Below are 19,300 nucleotides of genomic sequence, written 5' to 3'. Positions count from 1 at the left end.
TTGTTTGTCAGTGTTTCCCCTCAAGAGTTGTATAGCTTGGTCTGTGTATGTGAAAGCGTTGATTCCAAATTTGGTGAAGCTCTGTGCAAGCTGAAGAAGTGAGACACTGGTTGTGTGGAATATTTGCAGAGTGAGCATGTAACATTTCAGAGCAACTGGAAATTGGAAAATACACCGTCATAAATACTGCCCCCTTTTTATGTGCGCACGTACAATAAATATACGGTAAATCCTCTCCCTGCGATACCGCCTGCGGTTGTAGCGTCGTTACCGTGGCAACAACACCGAGGAATTGCGGAAAAGTCCTGCATAGTGTTGAGAAAACCTTCTGTCAGGCAAGACAAAATCCTTCTGCGGGAAGGTAAACCTTTGTTATTTAATTATTTAATTTGTTATTAGTTATAATTGCGAAAGAATGAACGACTTTGGTGCATGAGGTTAGAGCCGGGCGGAGGTTAGTCCTTGTACGTTTTATTTCGGTTTTGGGCAACTTGGGTCTTTAGTACTTCTCGCCAGGGACTGTAGCTGCGCACACAAGATGATTAAAGTAGAAAATACGTCAGCAAGCCGTATTTTTACTTTGCTGTATAATGTTTGTTTAGCCTTTGGCCTTTTAAATAATTTGTCTACGTCAATATGTGAATGAAGGGTCTCCTCTTTTTTATGTAATTTGCATGCTGTACTTGCTAAAACACTAAGAGCCACCAAAAATATCTGATCGTGTTCTCGATAAAATGTGCGATTTAAAGCGTTCCCGTGAGCTCCTGATTCCCGTGCCGTTTTTACATGTACACCCGCTTGTTTCTAAACGTGGGTTTAGTTGTATTTCTTTAAGAGATCTCGGAAGTTTTCATAGCTGTGTTGTCTCCATCTGTTAACAATCGCGTATATCCTGCGAATTAACTTGGAGCAGTTTGAAGTCCTGGAGAGTTATTCATGGCCGAATTTAAGGACCACTCGGAGGCCAAAGCTAGCACAGATGCTGTTGAGTTCATGTCCACCGTTGGTAAGCTACCATTCAAAAGACTTGTTCAGGATCTAACAGTTTTTACAGATATAATGTACTTTTATGTTAGATCAAGTTTAGCAACTAAAAATGTCAGCTTATTTTACTTGAACAAACAGTTCATTTTCCAAAGTTATCTTGCTTAATCAGTCATTTATTTTCCTGCTGATCATTGTATCATGCATTTAAATGTAAACATACAATAACGTGTTACAGTTACTAACGTAAGGAGAATGTGTGCTTTGGCGCATCTTATGATGGTGACAAAGGAGGTTAAAAGTAGCACTCAGAATATAACTGCTAAAGTGTTGATGTAACCATCTGGTTTTGATAGGAGCCACTTGCATGCAGAATAGTTTTCCAGCCTTGTGCCTGTGAGTACATTAGCTGTAATGCCATAGTCCAATAACTTATTGCATAAACTGCTGTGCAATCCAAGAAATCACTGTTAATTTAACAATTCAGATACTGGTTTATATTCTATTTAATATAAAAGAGAACTGTCCTAAGACATTTACACAAATAAAGACATTTAAATGATAGTGAGTACTTAATTTCGAATAGACTTCACTTTCCTGCTTTTGTTCTGTAATGCATTTCCATTATCTAAGTACTATATGAATATTTATTGTTAGTCTATTTTTTAAGACCTAGAAGGAAGTCCATGAGAAGGTCATTAAAAATTGATTTGGAACTAAACTGCTAGGGAGAAGCAAACCTCTAATGCAAACACATCTCTTCCCAGCGAGAGAGGAATTGCAGCAGTGCCTTTTTGCTGACTCCTTAGTGACCGTTTCAGATACTGGAAGGGAACTTGGAGAGTTCACAGTTACTGTTGAGAATGCTGTCTATAACAATGAGATGTGTTACCTAATTCATGCTAACAGCCACGGTTCCATTGATGACATACCTTGTGGAACTTCTGTCATGGGTAAGTGAGCTAGCAGCATCCATTAATCAAAAGATTAACCACGCCTTATGCTCTACAGCTGATACTTAAGTTTCTGCACTGTGTTAAACCCAGAGATAAATTTCACAGAATTGTCACAATTGAATCTTCATGCCTTCGTTTTAACTCTTCTAGCTTAATGCTTTATGCAATTTCACTAAGATGTACAAGAGCCTAACCTATAGTATAAAGTGTGTTTTTTGTGTTAATATTATTAAGACCTCTGAGGGCTGTGGTTAAAATCAGATCCTATCTGGAATTTAGTCAGATTTAGTCACGACTTCAAAGATATTGATGCTCAAGAATCTGTTCAGAGAACAGCTAACAGATGCATTCTGGGACTTCACACAATCCACCCACATTAGCAGGCTGAAGGAACTGGACCTTTTCAGTCTTGAGCAGAGAAGATTATGAGATGGCCTGAAACAAGTATTCTAAATACTGACATGGCAAATACAGAGGAATTCTTCTGAATGAACAAACACAAACCAGAGGTCTACGGTGGACACAATATGAAAGTACATTAAAAGCCAGAAAAGGAGGCACTTCTTTACCCATAGGGTTGTGTGAGTGTGGAGTCGTGTGATTGAAGCTAATGCTTTGGCTTCATTCAAGAATCGGCTGAATGAGATCCTGGGATCTATTAACTGCTGGGATTCAAATAGCCTCCTTGTCTTGTGTTTGTAACCATTTTTGTGTTCTTACAGATATTTGAAAACAAATGTGGAAAAGTTGCATTTATTTATCATTTGTAGATCAGTCTTAATGAACCAAGAGATGCAAGTATTTGGTTTTTAGTAATCTTTGGTGATATTTTAGGTATAAAGAATAGGAAGCAAATGTATCAAGCACAAATGTTGTGTACAAAGAGCATGAGATCTGCTGACAGTTTTCTTGTTTTTGTTATAAGCTTATGTATCCGAGAGACTTGAAACACTGGAGCAGCACCATCATGAATACGTCAAGGTATCTACAGTACAGTACATTCATCGTCTGTCTTGGCACGCTGTTAACAAACTTTTCAACTGTTGGGGTTATTTTATTTATATATTCAATATATAAATATTTCTGTTAAATCAGTATTTAATTCTTATGTCTTTTGATTTTAAAAATACCAACTCCAGCTCTAAAATCAACTGGAATAATGTCAGGTGTTACAATACAAAAAAATACAATTAAGTGACTGATACTGAGCCAATGCGTGTCTAAAACAGGATGTAACCCTGCTACTTGTATTTATAGATCGTGTTTGGGCTCCAAATTGTAGCGGAAGAGGCCTTACTTGTACATAACTTAATAAAGTGCGGCTGTATGCGCCACCTAGTGGTGCTTTGCAATGCAGTGGAATTGTAAATGACTAACGATACACCTTGTTTTAAGTTAATACATAACCTTGAGAGGGCTTTTAGTTCCCACATTGTAAATATATTTTCACACGATATTTCACGTAAAATAATTGCAGCATTTTGAAACAAACTGTTCCCTAAACTGTTCAGTTTGATAAATATTTAAAAGTAATTAAAAGTAACATTGCAATTATTTGTTGTATTATGACTGAGATGTAAAATGGAAAACTCAATGGTTATTAATCCTCCCTCAATTCAGCTTCGGGATCATCCTTTGGACAGAAAGTCACACCTCATCAGACAGGATGATCATCTGGTAGTGAACAAAATTATTACTGAAAGAGAGGTAATTACTTGTGGATGTCAGTGTGACCTAACAGTAATGGATAATATTTAATTGGGTAGTACAGTCTTAGTGATTTAAATTATGGTCCAAAGAACTGTAAGGAAAAGATTAAGATTAAGATTGTAAGATGAATATAGTAAAAAAATAAATAAAAAATACTTAAGATATCTAAGTAGTATTTTCTTTAAAGAAGAAAAAAGTCCAAAGATAAAGAGAACAAATGCAGATGTCATTTGGGAACTGCCTCAGTGGGTAGTTTACAACAAGAGACCTGTACACTCAGCGTTTTGAAATGGGCACATCCTCTATTATGTTTTTTGTTTATGTTTAGGATGTGAAGAAACAGTCCTTCAGAGTTCCCTTGAGTTCTCTCGAAGGGTTTGTGTCAGAGGCCTCTAACCTTCTAATTTTGCGGGTACTTGCAAAGAGAAGGCATGTTCCAGAGAGCATGATATTTCTTGCATTTGATGCAGAGACTCACATCTGTACTTCGGTTTATGTAAGTTTTCATTCTTGTTTTACAGGAAATATTGAATGGTAATTTAAATTACTGTAATGTTCAATTGGGAAATGAGGATGAATGCCAGGCAACATGGTAAGGGGCAATTCCAGATATTCAGTTACAATTCCCAACATCAATAACATGGATGTAATCAGGAATTAGTTTGAAAGGGGGAACTGGAATAGAAAAACTCAAATTGACCCCAACCTCTGCCAGGCAGTGTGGAATAAAATAAGCTAAGCATGCACATCAATAAGGTGAAAGATGAACCACTGGCAAAAACTTGTTACATTTAATTCAAAGATGTAAGACTCAAAAGGCTCTTAATGTCCACTCTTATACAATCCCTTTTCAGTTTATGATTTTCATGCAGTGTATAATTTTAATGATGTGAAAAAAAACAATTTAACATACCAATCCTTTATCTGATTGTGAGGCAAGATGAGAACAGAATCTCTGTACGACGATGAACTGGACACACTTTCTTCTGCACTGTTTTATGTCCCAGAAAGAGCTAGGGGTCAAGAACCAGACCGTTGAAAAGGAGGGGACTGAGGTGTTTGGCATTGAAAGAACAGTTCAGTCAGAAGATGACATCCCTACCACCTGGCACAGCTACTTTCTCTCTGATGGGTAAGAGGGGCTTACCTATAACCTTACAAATCTAGTCTACAATCTGAACTGTAGTTCTTGAACTTGACCTGACTTGAACACAATATAGTACACTAAACACAAATAGTACACTAAATGAATGAAGGGCAAGGAAAGTGGAAAATGATTTTACAGTGTAGTATATAAAGTTAATTGAAGGCATTTAGGGCAGAGCAATAGTTAGCATTGGCCCTGGGTTCAATTCCACACCTGGGCTTCTGTCTGCACATTGTCTGTTTGTTCTCCTAGTGTTTGCATGGGTTTCAACAAAGTGCTCTGATTTACTCCCACAGTTCAAAGACATATTGGTAAGTCAATTGGCTTCTGGGAAAACTGGCTCTGGTGTTAGTGTATGTCTGTTTTAGAGGTCTGCACGGGCATGAAATTGAAGCCCGAACTCAGCCCGTACCCGAGACCCTGAGACCCAACCCGAACAAGCCCAAATGGTACTGCCAGAACTGAAACCCGACCCTGAGACCCTTCCTCTCAGAGCGAGTAGACACACCTGCACACACAGAGAAGGATTCTCACATATGCGGTTTTACAATGCTTTGCTCGGCTGCTGTGCGCTTGAGTTGATAGAAGTTGACAGAAAATGCTGTGCGCTGAGAAAAACTGGTATTTTATAAATCTGTAATACTTTTGAAAGTGGGGAATGGCTGATAACTGTAATAGACCTACTAAAAAACGAAGTGCTATAAGCAAAGCAAATATGTGCACAGGCATTACTGGTTTCTACCTTCCTCATCATAAAGTCATGCAAGCCAACACACCAGCACACAAATTTTTATTGTATATTTTTATGGAATTGATTATCCTACCTGGCAATAATTATCATACTTCAATAGGCTGTATTTTATTTCCATATGGGATAATAAACAGTAGCTTACCTACACAGCAAGGCACAGGGGCCCATGAGCACAGCACAGAAGAGTACGATAATAAACCATTTGCCTATCGTAAATCAAAATAGCATTGGAAGCCCTACACTGTACGTGACCAGTGAGCTTTTTATCTGTTGTTATACTGTTTCCATAACGAAGCTGTCCCCGACTCATTTGGCATTTTGAGTAGTTTGTGATTTTCATTTTATTTCATCCATTGCGAACAGTTAGTTAGGTAGGCTCTGTAACACACGTACGAGAGTGAGAGAGAGCGAGCGTGCAAAATGAGCTAATTTAAAACAAAATAATAATAATTCATTTTCACTTATTAGAAAACAAACCTGAACCCGGCCTGAGCCTGATATTGTACATGAAAAACCGACCTGAACCCGGCCCGTAACCTAATATTTTGTTAGGCCCCGTCGGGCTCGGGTCGTGTAGCACACCTCTAGTCTGTTTGCCCTGCTAAGGACTGGCATCTCGTCCAGTGTGTGCCCTGCCTTGTGCTCATTACTTGCCAGGATAGGCTCCAGCTCCCCCAAGGCACATTAATTGGATGAAGTGGTTAGAACATGGATGGACGAAAGACTTGAAATAAGAATAAAATATGAATATACTAAAATATATAATAATTGTATTCATTTAAAGTGCATAAGGAAATAATGGTAAGCCTACTTTTCATTGCTTTTTAGATCTAAACCTTTAACACCCTGGAGGTGGTATTAAAGCATTTTATATATTATTCCTCTTTTCTGCATTGTCTAATCTGACCCAAAGACATTGAAATGATTTTTAATTATTGCCACACTGATCATTAAAAATAATCTTAAATGTTTTTGCTTGATTTTGTAGCAGCCATGTGTTTCTTCTTCTCAGCAAAATGATAGTAATATTTACTTATTTAGGTTGTACTGTGATGGATGACACACTGAATGTAAAGAAATACAGTATGTGTTGTTTTATTAACTGGTAAGAAAAGCACTTTGAAGAACTGCAATATCTTTCAGGCATTTATCAAGCAGAGTGCAAGTTGGATCTCCAGTGATGATGAAGCTTATGCAAATGCCTGCACAAACAGAAAGAGGTAATTTTGTTTTTTAAAAATGTAACTTAAAAAAAATACTTTTAAAGATATCCTTCACATGAATATTCACTACACATACCTAGCATGTTTAAAATTTTAACCATGTTTGTTTTCATTTTAATTTGTAAATGAAATGTTACTTTGTTTTAAAAAAAGGTGGTTGTTAAGAAGGCATGTGTATTAATTACATTTGCTCTGTAGTGCAAGTTTGACTCTACCTAAACTTTGCACATGGTTGCACCCAGAATTAAGTGTCCGTTTATTATGTACATTGTTTCAGATGAGAAAGAGATTAAAACTGTAATTGAGAAGAAACCATTGGTCTGGGAAGAAGACATGCAACTGTACTCAAGGTTTCTTGATAGGAAGGTAAAAAAAAGTACTGTCTTGGTATGTTTTTCTGTTTAATTCAGGAGTTTGCAATGCTAGTTTGCAGTATTCTATATGATCAACATGTATCCTATTTAATGATAAATAGCTTAGTTATACATTGTTGTATACATGTCTGTTAAATATCATCAACAAATAACTTGTTAAATCAAATAAAGTATATGTGGTACAAAAAAGGTAAAATACAATGCTCACATCAGTGAAAGAACCCCTCAAGTAATTTTAGCTATTACTAGTTTTAGCTAAGAACAGGATGTGAAATTATTTAATCTTTGTATTTTTTACATTACAGGAAGAATTAAAAGCAAGTCATGCTTCATATGTGAGACACCATCCTGAACTCAAAGTCCTAATGGCAGACTTCCTTCAGTTCTTACTGCTGAGAAAACCCAATGATATCTTCTCATTTGCTGCTGAGTATTTTGCACCATTTTCTTCACAAAGGAATCCGGGAAACACTTTTATGTCCTCCAACAAAACCAACCCATTTCGGTAAAATGTCTGAAAACCAGATGATAGAAGGACTAAAGACAACATCTGAAGTTATATTTTGATCAAACATTAAAGGTTTTTAGTTCCAACTCTGTAGTGTCTGCTTTCATTTGTATTCCTTTTAGAATAGTGTACTAATAGACCATTAATGAAGTGATGTATTTATACTAAATTACAGTTCATAGTAAAACTTTCAAGATAGGATCCAGGACTAATATATTCAGGCTTTGTATTTTGGTACAAACAGCTGATCGCTGTTTGACCAGGTCAGTAATTCTCAACAAGGGGTTAGAGTTCGTGATACAATCAATCAAGTATATGTACTGCTAACACATGCAATGAAAATATAATTCACTGTCCTTGTCTTTTAATGTTGTTCTGTACTGTGCATTTAAAGATGCCATTTAAAATTGGTTTATTATTAGTTGATGTTTTCATGTTGAACTCTTTTAGGCATGGAGACATCATCTGCCCTCCAGTATCACTGTGATTCTCTCATGAAATCCACAATGCTGATCTTTAAGGATCAGTGCAATGTATTGCAATTTCACAGTTTTGCAAAGTAAAGGAGTGGGACTAGCTACCCAGAAATGTTGAATAGTACAGTTAAGAAATGGCTGGATGAGTTCTGTGGATCAATTATCTACTGAATACCAAATAGGTTACTAATGTCTAACGGTCTCCTGGAGAGGAAAGTCAGCAGCTGATCAAGCATGGGAAATGATAAACTGGGAGTGGGGAGCAGGAGGGAAGTAGGAGAGTGGACACTCAAGTAATCTGAGTAAAGCTCCACAGCCGAAACGTTGTTTCTTTTCTTCTCTTTTTAGCATGGAATAAACCTTTAGTTGTTCCTTTGCAGCCTGCTACTAACTTGACCTTAAATAGTTGCAGATGATACAAGGTGTGTTTTTCCTGAGCTCTCTGTTGGAACGGTACTACATCTCCCAGAATCCTCCTCACCTCATACGTCATCTGTTTGAGACGCATACTGCAAACTTGAAGATCGGGTGTACGTGGAGCTGTGTAGTATTTTCATCCTGCAAGGTTGAATGTTATTAAATTTTGCGGGTTAGAACGGAGATAATTCTTGAAGTCCGTTCATCTGAGCACTTTTTTGCGGTACCTTGGTATTATTGTATTATTCTACGCAACTGGAAATTGGCTTATGCTCACACGGAAAAGCCCAACAGCTGAACATTGACGGATCGGTGACACTGCCTCTCAGTTACAGGACTGTTAACGCAGAGAAGATGTTGAAAGCTGTGATCTTGATTGGAGGCCCACAGAAAGGTAAAACTACACGGGGCAAGAAAAACGTGTGTGATTTCGCGTGCCTTTCTCCTATTTCTTATCTTTATCAGCTGTTTTGATGACGTGGCGACGTGCATCTAGTCGGTGAAGGAGCGGGGGCACAGTTTCAGCTTGTCAGTTTGAAGTTGCTTGTTGTTTGCTTCATTCATTGCAAGCCCCATATGGGTAAATGATATTTGCAAGTGATAAACTGTCAGATGTGAAGGCAGGAAGAAATACTACTTTTACAATTGTATCTGGAAGCGGTAAATTGATGATAATCTATCGCTTTTGGAAAAACAAGATTTTTTTCTCCTTTGAATTCCCCCAGGCACTCGGTTTCGGCCTCTGTCCTTTGAGGTTCCCAAGCCCCTGTTCCCAGTCGCTGGGGTTCCGATGCTCCAACACCACATCGAAGCTTGTGCGAAGGTCAGCCGACTCGATTTCCGTCTTATCGATACCTCTGCTGGTGCTTCAGTTGCTTTAGGTTATTCGACTATTCAGGTTGTTTTAGATTGCTTTAAACAACCATCTCTGAATATTGAACGACTGGGCTGTTGAGCTTGTGGGCTTCTCCACCGTTTTTCAGTGCGATTGCGATTGCTAGTCCTGCGGACCCATATGAACCTCAGATATTCTGGTATTTATACGTTGGAAGTGAACCACTCCAATTATTAAGATGAGATTTAAAAATACAAGCTTTTATCAATTAAACCAGCTTTAGGAGTTTTGGGGAGTCTGAGCTGTACTTAAATGTGTATGTGTATGTATATTAGGCAGAGCCGGGTCTGATTTTTAAGCAGCTATAGACTGGAGCTGAACACGCAACCGCAATATGTCTTCATTCATTCATCACACTAGGAGTTAATGTGTTGGTTACTGACATGATCTCGTCTTATAGCCTTATAGACGGAAGTACTTTAGTCCATGTAATCGTGGGAAATGGCTGCCACCTACTGGCTGCAGTCAACGACAGAAGCAGGTTCCCTTGCACAACTTCCAGATGCTGTCACTGGAGGCGTCAAAGGCGGTTAGACCGGTCTCGTACGAGCCCTTACGTGATTAGAAGAATATTTTCCCGACCTGACTGGCCATTGCTGATAGTAGCATGGTACTGGATCAAAACGCCAAATGCAGTTGTATACATAATTGCTACCAGTAAAACTGAACTCTACTGATCTATACAAGGATCTGTAACAAGTTCACCTCCTTGAAGTGCATTATATCTCTTATTGTCTTTGTAGGTACCAAATATGAAAGAGATCCTACTTGTAGGTTTTTACCAACCAAATGAAGAACTCACTCGATTTCTGTCTTGTTCACAACAGGAATTTAAAATCCCTATAAGGTATGGCCATGAACATTCAAAACTTGGTTCTTATCTTAAAGTAGACAGGACTACAATATTGTGTTTCTAAGGGACATTTTTAATAAACATGTTTTTTACTTCATCTTCGTGTCTTAAGACTGCACTGAATTGCTGACATTTTAAAAGTCCACTAAGAATTTATTTCCCACAAATTAATATATATACACATAGCAAAAAAAACTTCCCTGTTTGAAAGTTAAAAGTCCTCAAACAGTTGATAGTCTCTAATGCCTGAGTGGTATTAACTGGCACTCATTGCAGGCAAGACCCAAACTGTCACTGAGTAGGTTGTATGTGCAACATCCCAATATATGGAACACGCAGAACATCGGGAAGCCATGAAGGAGAGATCATTGTGCCCACCATGCTAGTTTTGGTCTTCTTTCTCTAGAGTAATGGGGTCAAATCGTCCAGTAACTGCCTATTAACATGATATTGTGTGTCTTAAATATGCCTAAACTGCTCTGTTACTTCGAATTATGGAAAGAACATTTTTAGTTTTAATTTGATGCCTTATGTTGATATTCTTTTATAAAAGAGCATAGTTTTTTAATTAAAGTTTGTTTCGTAAAGAGATATTGACAAACAAAAACAGACAAGAAAGCCTTCAGAGTCATTCCTCTAATGGTAAGGTAACTGATAAAAACAATGGTGAATGACATAAGTCTAGGACACATCCTACTTTTTTTAGACTATGAAACTGGTGAAGAGTTTGTTTTCGAACGTATATGTAAGAACCATCTTCAGCTGGCCTTTGCATTTAAAGATGTGTGTGCGGTGTGGAGCCAAGAAGCCCATTGGTTGTGTGTTCTGGGCCTGTCCTCAGGTATCTCCAGGAGTACGCCGCGCTGGGCACTGGGGGGGGGATCTACCACTTCAGAGACCAGATTCTGTCGGGGGGTCCGGAGGCGTTCTTCGTCATGAACGCGGACGTGTGCTCCGAGTTCCCGCTGCCTGAGATGTTGCAATTCCAGAAGGAACATGGAGATCCACACAGTTTTGTCATTCTTGGTACCACTGTAAGCAGTCCAGTGAAGATTTATCTATCTGACAGTTCTCTCATACACCTTCAGGCAGTTTGAATACAGTTTTTGCTTGGTGGCTTCTATATAATTTGTCTTGGAGCGCAGTATGTGTGTCTGTAGAGATGTAAGTCATAATTCAACGTTAGTTATGTTTCTTTAAATTATTTAGTCTCTTTGTGCTATGCATTCTTCTTGTAGCTTATTAGGTGTCTTATTAATGTAATGTAACTTTTCATGTCTTCAAATTTATTTTTTGTTAGTATTTAATGCTTAATACATTTTATTTGGTTGATGGAATCTTGCCCAGTGTTTTTCTTTGCAGTACTAAACACAATTCTGAGTGATTTTAAATACCGTGTCAATTCATATGTAATTGTTAGTATTTTTAATATTTTAGGCTAACAGAAAACAGTCCATGAACTATGGATGCATTGTGGAAAACCAACAAACTAACGAGGTAATAATTGATACCCTAATTTATACCCTATCTAACTGGGTTAAATGGATGTAGTTTAAATATAACACAATTTATGGAGAAAGTTGGTGATTTTTAGGTTTTCCTTGTTAAAGCTTTTTTGTTTTAGGAAATTCAGTTGCTTAGCTCACAAGCTTTCATAGTGTTAGAAGGTTACTTGTGTTGGAGTACAATCTTCGAAATATTAAAACTGTGGGAGCAATGCGAAGGGGATGGCACAAAAATGAGCAATGCACATATTATTTTTGTTTCCCATCTAGGTGTTGCACTATGTGGAAAAGCCAAGCACGTTTGTCAGTGATATTATCAACTGTGGCATTTACCTGTTCACACCGGAAATCTTCCAGCACATTGGAGCGGTCTTTCAGAAGAACCAGCAGGACCTGTTGCTGTGCGTATGCGAGCACCCCTGGGCAGAGGGCCTGGGAAAGCTTGTCCTTCTCATTTAGTCTTTTCCTTACCTCAGTTCTATTCATTTCTTGTTTTTTCCTTTCCCCTCTTCTGCCACCATTCTGTTTCCTGAACCCTGTCATCAGGTATCCTTATGAGGGGTAAGTCAGTACTTTGGGTGTGAAGAAAAACAAATAGACTTGTGGCGTGTTTTTATAAAGCTTTAACCAGCTGTCCCTGTCATGGGTGGCAAAAAAGTAACTACAGATCAGGCTGCACAAATAATATTAAAATTATTTTTGAGACATGAAAAGGTTTGTGAAATTGAGATAAATATTGTTGTGCCAAGCAATACTGCAGTAAAAAACACAATTGTTTCAGGAGTTTAATAAAACACAAGTTTTCAGTAAACATTTCAGTATTTAAGGTTCGGATTTCATAACATCTTAGTGTTTAGATTAACTGGTCACAGTGGAGGAGTAATATATTTTATTAACCTTATAGCTAAACGTTGTCATAAAATTGAATAATGGAGAAATGTACTGTACAAATTGCACGTCTTTGTGTTTACAGGTCATGTATTATTTAAAGATAATAAAGATTATTAAAATACTTAAGATCAACTTGGGAATCAAATATGTTCTAGAAAAGTTAATTATAGTAAGTGTTACATTGTTCTGTAAGACTTTTTTTTTAAACGTCTGACTGCAGTCACGCGTTAATTTATTTCTGCCATGTGTACATTAAAACTTGATGACGATTTTTAAGCATCGCCTGGGGCATTCTGTGTAGTCACTGGGCTAAGAATTGCAGCAGTTCCCATGTAAGATTATCAGACCAGCTTGAAGCTTTTAAACATTTTCATTCATTTGCAGTAGCTTTTAAATTCTACATTCAGAACATTCTGTCTATTTTCTTACATTTTTCTTTGATTTCCTTTTTTGAACTTCAAATAGTTTAAATGGCAAAGTTGTTAGTGGGTTAACAATTGTGTTCGGTTTAAATATTGCGTATACCTGAAGGTACAAAGCTGTCTGTGGCACCTGTTCATGTTGCGTGTTGTACTGGGGCGGGATGCCGGGTGGCCTAGGTTACCAGAGTACTTTGTGTGTAATCCGAGATGCTTGTGTCCTGATATGAAACCAAGCACTGAGAAGATGGAAGGGTGAAGAATACACAAGGAAACCAGCCAATTAATTTGTTCTCGCCAGAGTGACTAGCAGTTCAGTGTGTGTATTTGTCTTTATTCTGCAGGGAGGAGCAGGTGAACGGGTGGCAGCGTGCTGAAGTTATTCGCTTGGAACAGGACATCTTTACTGCTTTGGCAGGGCAAGGAAAGCTTTATGTGTACAAAACAGATCGATTCTGGAGCCAGATCAAATCTGCAGGGTACGTGTTTAGCACCACCGTTTTCTGTTTCATGTGTAACGTGCTGTGTTTAATGTGGTCCATGAGTACAGTTCTCCAGCAAAAAGCTTAATCTCAGTGAAGTGACTGAGTTGGCATCAAAGCAGCCTTTTCAATCCATTTGTCCATTTTCTAAGCACATTTTCCAATTCAGGGTTGCAGGGTCGCTGAAGCCTATTCTAAGCCTGACGGGTGCAAGGCAGGGTACACCTTGGGCAGGACGCTAGTCCATTGCAGGACACACACAGACACAGAGATGCACACACTCACACCAATGTCAGTTTTCCCAAAGCCCAGTTAACCTGCCAGTATGTCTTTGGACTGTGGGAGGAGTCCTGAGAACCTGGAGGAAACCCATGTGAATACAAACTCCATGCAGACAGAACCCCAAGTCCGGAACTGTAGCCAGGGTCCCAGCGCTGCGAGGCAGCAATGCTAGCCACGGCGCCACAGTGTCACTTGCAGCCTTTTAAAACTAATTTGTTTTTCCTGACAGATCAGCCATCTACGCCAGCCGTTTGTACCTAAATCAGTATCACAGAACTCACCCTGAAAGACTTGCTTCTAATAAAGAAGGAGGGCCCAAGATAAGTGGTAATGGTGCTGCCTGTGACTCTTGTCTTCTTTAGTCTGGGGTTAATTCTGTTTTCAGGCTGACATATGATCTTTTTACAGGCAACGTGTACATTCATCCAACTGCCAACATCGACTCCACTGCTGTGGTAAGCATTGACACGTAAATAAAATGAAATATTTCATTTAATGTGATTAGCTTTTGTTAACAAGAAAAGTGTATAAAAGAAGTTTTCTGAAAGTGTTTAACTACAGTAAAAAAAAATATAAGCAGGTGAAAGTTTACCAAATACTGAATTCTTGCTGCTACAGAGCAGTTAAGCAGGTGTTCACATCATTGTTAGAGACTGCCGCAGCACCATTAATTACAATTACAGAGGCAGAATGTTTAACTGACATTAAAATTGTGCTACAGTAATTACGGTTAAAATTACAATATTATAAAAACATATACAATGGGCTTACTCCTGTGTACTCAAAATAATCAAGCTGCATTCAGGACAGTTTAATGTTTTTTTTTTTTCAGACAAATTATGCCATGAACAGTTATTATCATTAATAGGTTATTGTAGCTGTACAAATGCAAGTTATTTTACAGGACTGTTCTGTACAGTTGCTTGTAATAAGCCTATATTTAAGCCTTTCTTTAAATCAAATCCTAAACCCAACTGTAATTCAACAAGGCTGCTATTGATTATGGAGAGATTATTTATTTGCTGAGAAGATGGCCTTATTCAGGAAAAAGTGCAATATAAGAAGTTTCCGTTTAGTAGAAGTACAAGGTGAAATCACATACAGAAAGACAGAAATTATTATTACAATGACAATAATTCTAGCTCACACTGGAAATGAAATGCATGTGTATGTGAAATGCATGTGCTTAATAATAATCCTTACACTTATATTGCACTTTTCTGGACACTTAACTCAAAGAATGTTATACGTAATGGGAACTCCCCTCCACCACCACCAATGTGCAGCTCCACCTGGATGATGCGACAGCAGCCAAAGTGTGCCAGTACTCCGACCACACATCAGCTATCAGTGGGCAGGAAAAAAAGAGAGATGAACCCAATTCATAGATGGAGATTATAAGAGGCCATAAGTGGTGAAGGCCAGGGGAAAATTTGGCCAGGACACCGGGGTAACCCCTACTCTTCTACTCGAGAAATGCCTTGGGATTTTTAAGTCAGCACCTCGGTTTTACGTCTCATCACAAGGACAATGTATTTTATAAAGTATAGTGTCCCCATCACCATACTAGGGCATTATAATCCACACAGGCCGCAAGATGAGCACCCCTTACTGGCCCCACAAACACCTCTTCACTTTCCCAGGAGGTCTCCCATCCAGGTACTGGCCTGACTCACACCTGCTGAACTGCAGTGGGCTGCTAGCTGTGTTTACAAAAGAGAGGCAAACACCCTGTCCTTCTGTCTTGTTTGGTATTTAGTAGGCAAGTGATCTCATCCAACTATTTCTTGGGAAAAGCCAGGGTATCGACTTCAGCCACCTGTCTGGGTAGTTTGCTCCATGCTCACAAACTGGAATTCCCTTCTTTATGTCAGCCTTTTCCTTTGCGCTAGAATTTTCAAACCAGGCTCACTCTGATTGAAGTGTGCAATCCTTCAGATGAGACATCACAATGGTGTGGTCCTGACATAGTCAGTAAAAATCCCATAATTAGTTTTGAAAAAGAGGTGGGTTGGAATTACAAGTGTCCTGACTCAATTGTATCCTGCGCTTGTGTACTCTGGTCTTCATAATATTCAGTCTTTGGGATGAAAGTGCTGTACATATGCAAGGTTTGTTAATAATACTAATAATTCATATTACTGGGCTAGAAGTTGTGTGGAATGGCTAGTAAGGGTGGGGTGGATTCTAGGAGTGTTGCTCAGAAAGTAACGGCTGGATCAGGCCAGAGTGGAAACATGCTGGGAACAGTGGTTGGAGGGGTCGAGTGACAGAGCAGGAGGGGGAGAGGCATAGAGACAGCAATGTCCACAGAGTGAGCAAAGGGGAAGGGAAAGAACGAGGATCAGAATGATTTACAGGAACTCCTGTGTTCATTTTGGCTTAATGTTTGTCCACAGTTGGGTCCCAACGTCTCCATCGGCACTGGAGTGACAATAGGAGCTGGAGTTCGAGTGCGAGAGTCCATCATTCTTCATGGTGCCATTCTGCAGGTGACCATCACATACTTAACGCATTAACAGCTTTCACATCCAGAAAAACACATTTAGTAGCTATTGAGAGCTAAGCTGCTACCCAAAATCTGCCACTCTGACATGTGAGTTGAAAGCATTTTGTGAGCAATTTTATTATTTTTTAATGTTTTACTCAGGATCACAGCTGTGTCCTCAACAGCATTGTTGGATGGGACAGTACGATCGGCCGGTGGGCACGGGTTGAGGGCACACCAAGTGACCCCAACCCCAATGACCCTTATGCTAAAATAGACAGTGAGACGCTTTTCAGGGATGGAAAACTTACACCTTCAATAACAATTCTGGGTGAGTATGGTATTATCAAAGTAGAAATACTTTTGACCTATTTATGAACAGTGTAATTTACATATTTTGTATGCAAAAAGTTACCATCATATTAAAATGATTGGAAAGTCCAACCCGTGGTCACTTGAAAGGTCTAAAAAGACCCAGATCTCAGCAGACCCCACTCCTTGGTCCAGGCCTGCTCCTGGTCCCGAGTGCTGCCATGTCTTCAGGATTAAATTTCCACCCTGATTCATGAATTCCAGACAGGATGATGAGCTCCTTACAAACTGGTGCATTGTGGCCTTTAAGGTCCAGATGTTAGAATCACTTGTTCACAAGAACATATTGAAGGACAGTCATTTATCAAGTCCTCTGCTGTAATAAACTGTAATGGATGTGATTATCAAGTCCTTTCCTGTGATAAGCTGTAATGATGTGATACATTTTACATGTAAATTTTGCAAGTTGAAAATCTCTTGAAATTGACCTTGCAGCAGGATATGTAAATCACAACGTTGTGTAGTGTAGGTTGATTATATGAAAGCAAAAAAACATATTTTTTACTTTTCAGGCTGTAACGTGACCATCCCGTCAGAAGTGATTATTCTCAACTCCATCGTTCTCCCCCACAAGGATCTGAACAGGAGTTTTAAAAACCAGATTATATTGTAGTTCTAATGCAAGATTGCCAATAGGTGTTTCTATACACTAGAAAAAAATGCACATATAACATTGCCTTTTTACTGTATTTAAGAAATAAATGTGATGTTGTTGAGTTGGTTAGAAACGCAGTGTAGTAGTTGAGCTGGGATTTTTCCCTTGTTCCCACCTGCTGCTCCAGGGCACAGCTGTATGGCCGCCATCTGGCTGCCTGCGTTGTCACTGCATTGCGCTACACCTGGCATCAAACTGGGTTCCAACAGAAGCGGAAAGTTGTTATTCAAATATTTCATCCTGGTTTCTACGACATTTCTAAATTCTTTCAGAAATTCAAAAAAAAAAGGTAATCTTAAAAATAATATAAAAATATCCACTAAAACACAGAAACCACTTATTAAGCACACTTAAAATGTATTTTTAAACCTTTACATTAACTTGGAATAATAGAATGGGTAACTACAGTTTTTATATTTGATCATATTGATACTGTACCTATAATTGTCTTAGTCTACAGTATATTGAAATATTTTTGTACTATTACTATGAAGGAAAATGAAAGAAAAATGAATGTAGTTAATTGTTTAATAACTTCATTAGAGCTTTGAAAGCAGATGATTGATGAAATAACACTATTCAAGTCATGCCTGGAATACTGTGGATATCACCCTTGTTGACCTGTTTTTAAATATGTTCAGCTGGGTAGCTGCGTCATCCTGCGTAGGCTGCAAAGTAATAGGTTTATTCCAGCAGCCATATCTGCAACTCACAATGGGCAGCCCACTGAAGCTCAGCAGACCCTTGCCCAGGTTTTTTTTTTTTTTAAGCTTGCAGTCAGGACACTTAAAATAGCAGTTGTTTTTTGTTATACATAAACTACTCCATTCATTGGGGAAAAAAAAAATGTGAAAGAAAAACAAAATCATGATTGTGTATTTCAGCCCTTTAGGTTTTAGGTTTAGCAAACAAATTAATTTAGGTGCACAAAATCACCTAAACAAGCCACACAATTATGTGAGTTGCCTCCCTGTTTGATAATGGTTCACATGATTTCAAACTAATTACACTGGTCTCTGAAAGGTCTCTTAGGCATTGTGTAAAGCCTAATGAATTAGCCTTTTGAAGTAGAAGGCACCCACACAGTAACTTGTTAAGGCTCTCCCTCTATCTTGAGCAGCTAAGCAAGGGGGAAAGTAGTTAGGGAGGCCACTGAGGGTCCGACAGCAAGCAAGTTATGAAATTCTGTGGCCAATATGGGAGAAAATAGTGACTGGTTAACAACAGCCCAACCATGCCACAAAGGGTTTGTATAGAACTGAGAAACATTTATCTTGCATCTAGTTTGTAATTAAGCATCTATGTGCTACTGCAAATGTAGCAAAGGGTTTTAGGGTCTGACGAGACAAAATGTGAACCTTTTGGTTTAAATGTGAAACCTTGCATGATGCCAAACCAACATACTGACTGACTGCCTACTGCACAGCCATCCCCAGCTGTCTCGCCTAGTGGTGGTAGCTTTGTGATGGGTGCAAATTGTAGAGGGAAATGAGCACCAGATATAAATCAGAAACATAAATTCACCTTTCAGCAAGACAATGATTCAAGCCACTCCAGTGTAGCATTAAGAAGAAAGTGAATGTCTCTGAATGACCTGGAGATTAATCCTATTGAGGAAAGCTGTTGTCCATAAATGATCCCCAAAAACCTTGCAAGAGCTTTTTCTGCCAAGAACGGGGAAAGATTGCATCAACCTGATGTGCAAAGCTGGTAGAGACTTGCCCAAATGATGAGTTCATGTGACTGAATACATATTTCTCTCGACATTTTGCTTACCTTTACTGTAACTTACTGTACCTTTACCTTTAATAAAATTTTAACAAGTGTGCACATCATTTTGTATACATGCGTTATTAGTACCAGTTTGCTGTTGTTGCCATGACATTGGCTGCAAGATTAGCTTCAGGAGGGT

At 38.6% G+C, this 19,300-nt stretch overlaps 2 protein-coding genes across 3 annotated transcripts; both read left to right on the top strand.

The window, feature by feature from the left end:
• The first annotated feature begins 12 nt into the window (after nt 1-12).
• On the top strand, nt 13-7,739 carry catip (ciliogenesis associated TTC17 interacting protein). Its single transcript, XM_006636309.3, has 10 exons — nt 13-361; nt 914-1,006; nt 1,752-1,937; nt 2,866-2,921; nt 3,561-3,647; nt 3,979-4,146; nt 4,658-4,782; nt 6,692-6,768; nt 7,049-7,137; nt 7,451-7,739. The coding sequence occupies exons 2-10, from the start codon at nt 937-939 to the stop codon at nt 7,652-7,654; spliced, it is 1,062 nt and encodes a 353-aa protein (XP_006636372.2). The 5' UTR covers nt 13-361; nt 914-936; the 3' UTR covers nt 7,655-7,739.
• An 891-nt stretch (nt 7,740-8,630) lies between these two features.
• Nucleotides 8,631-19,223, top strand: gmppaa (GDP-mannose pyrophosphorylase Aa). 2 transcript variants are annotated; one of them, XM_015358548.2, is made up of 13 exons: nt 8,631-8,940; nt 9,272-9,369; nt 10,185-10,288; nt 11,136-11,328; nt 11,732-11,791; nt 12,070-12,200; nt 12,346-12,360; nt 13,454-13,588; nt 14,103-14,200; nt 14,282-14,328; nt 16,273-16,365; nt 16,524-16,692; nt 17,246-19,223. In XM_015358548.2, the coding sequence occupies exons 1-13, from the start codon at nt 8,901-8,903 to the stop codon at nt 17,344-17,346; spliced, it is 1,284 nt and encodes a 427-aa protein (XP_015214034.1). In that variant the 5' UTR covers nt 8,631-8,900; the 3' UTR covers nt 17,347-19,223. The 2 variants fall into 2 exon arrangements, with proteins under 2 accessions (XP_015214034.1, XP_006636283.1); XM_006636220.3 differs by lacking the exon at nt 12,346-12,360.
• The last annotated feature ends 77 nt before the right edge of the window (nt 19,224-19,300 follow it).

This window comes from Lepisosteus oculatus, chromosome 12 (genome assembly GCF_040954835.1).
Source record: "Lepisosteus oculatus isolate fLepOcu1 chromosome 12, fLepOcu1.hap2, whole genome shotgun sequence".
NCBI classification, from domain to species: Eukaryota; Metazoa; Chordata; class Actinopteri; order Semionotiformes; family Lepisosteidae; genus Lepisosteus; species Lepisosteus oculatus.
This window is presented reverse-complemented; position numbering and strand designations above follow the sequence as displayed.

Coding starts and splice junctions, on each gene's coding strand:
- catip (XM_006636309.3), top strand. CDS start 937: ATGGCCGAATTTAAGGACCACTCGGAGGCCAAAGCTAGCACAGATGCT. Junction 6,769..7,048: donor GCCTGCACAAACAGAAAGAG/GTAATTTTGTTT, acceptor ACATTGTTTCAG/ATGAGAAAGAGATTAAAACT. Junction 7,138..7,450: donor CAAGGTTTCTTGATAGGAAG/GTAAAAAAAAGT, acceptor TTTACATTACAG/GAAGAATTAAAAGCAAGTCA.
- gmppaa (XM_015358548.2), top strand. CDS start 8,901: ATGTTGAAAGCTGTGATCTTGATTGGAGGCCCACAGAAAG. Junction 9,370..10,184: donor ACATCGAAGCTTGTGCGAAG/GTCAGCCGACTC, acceptor TTGTCTTTGTAG/GTACCAAATATGAAAGAGAT. Junction 11,329..11,731: donor TTGTCATTCTTGGTACCACT/GTAAGCAGTCCA, acceptor TTAATATTTTAG/GCTAACAGAAAACAGTCCAT.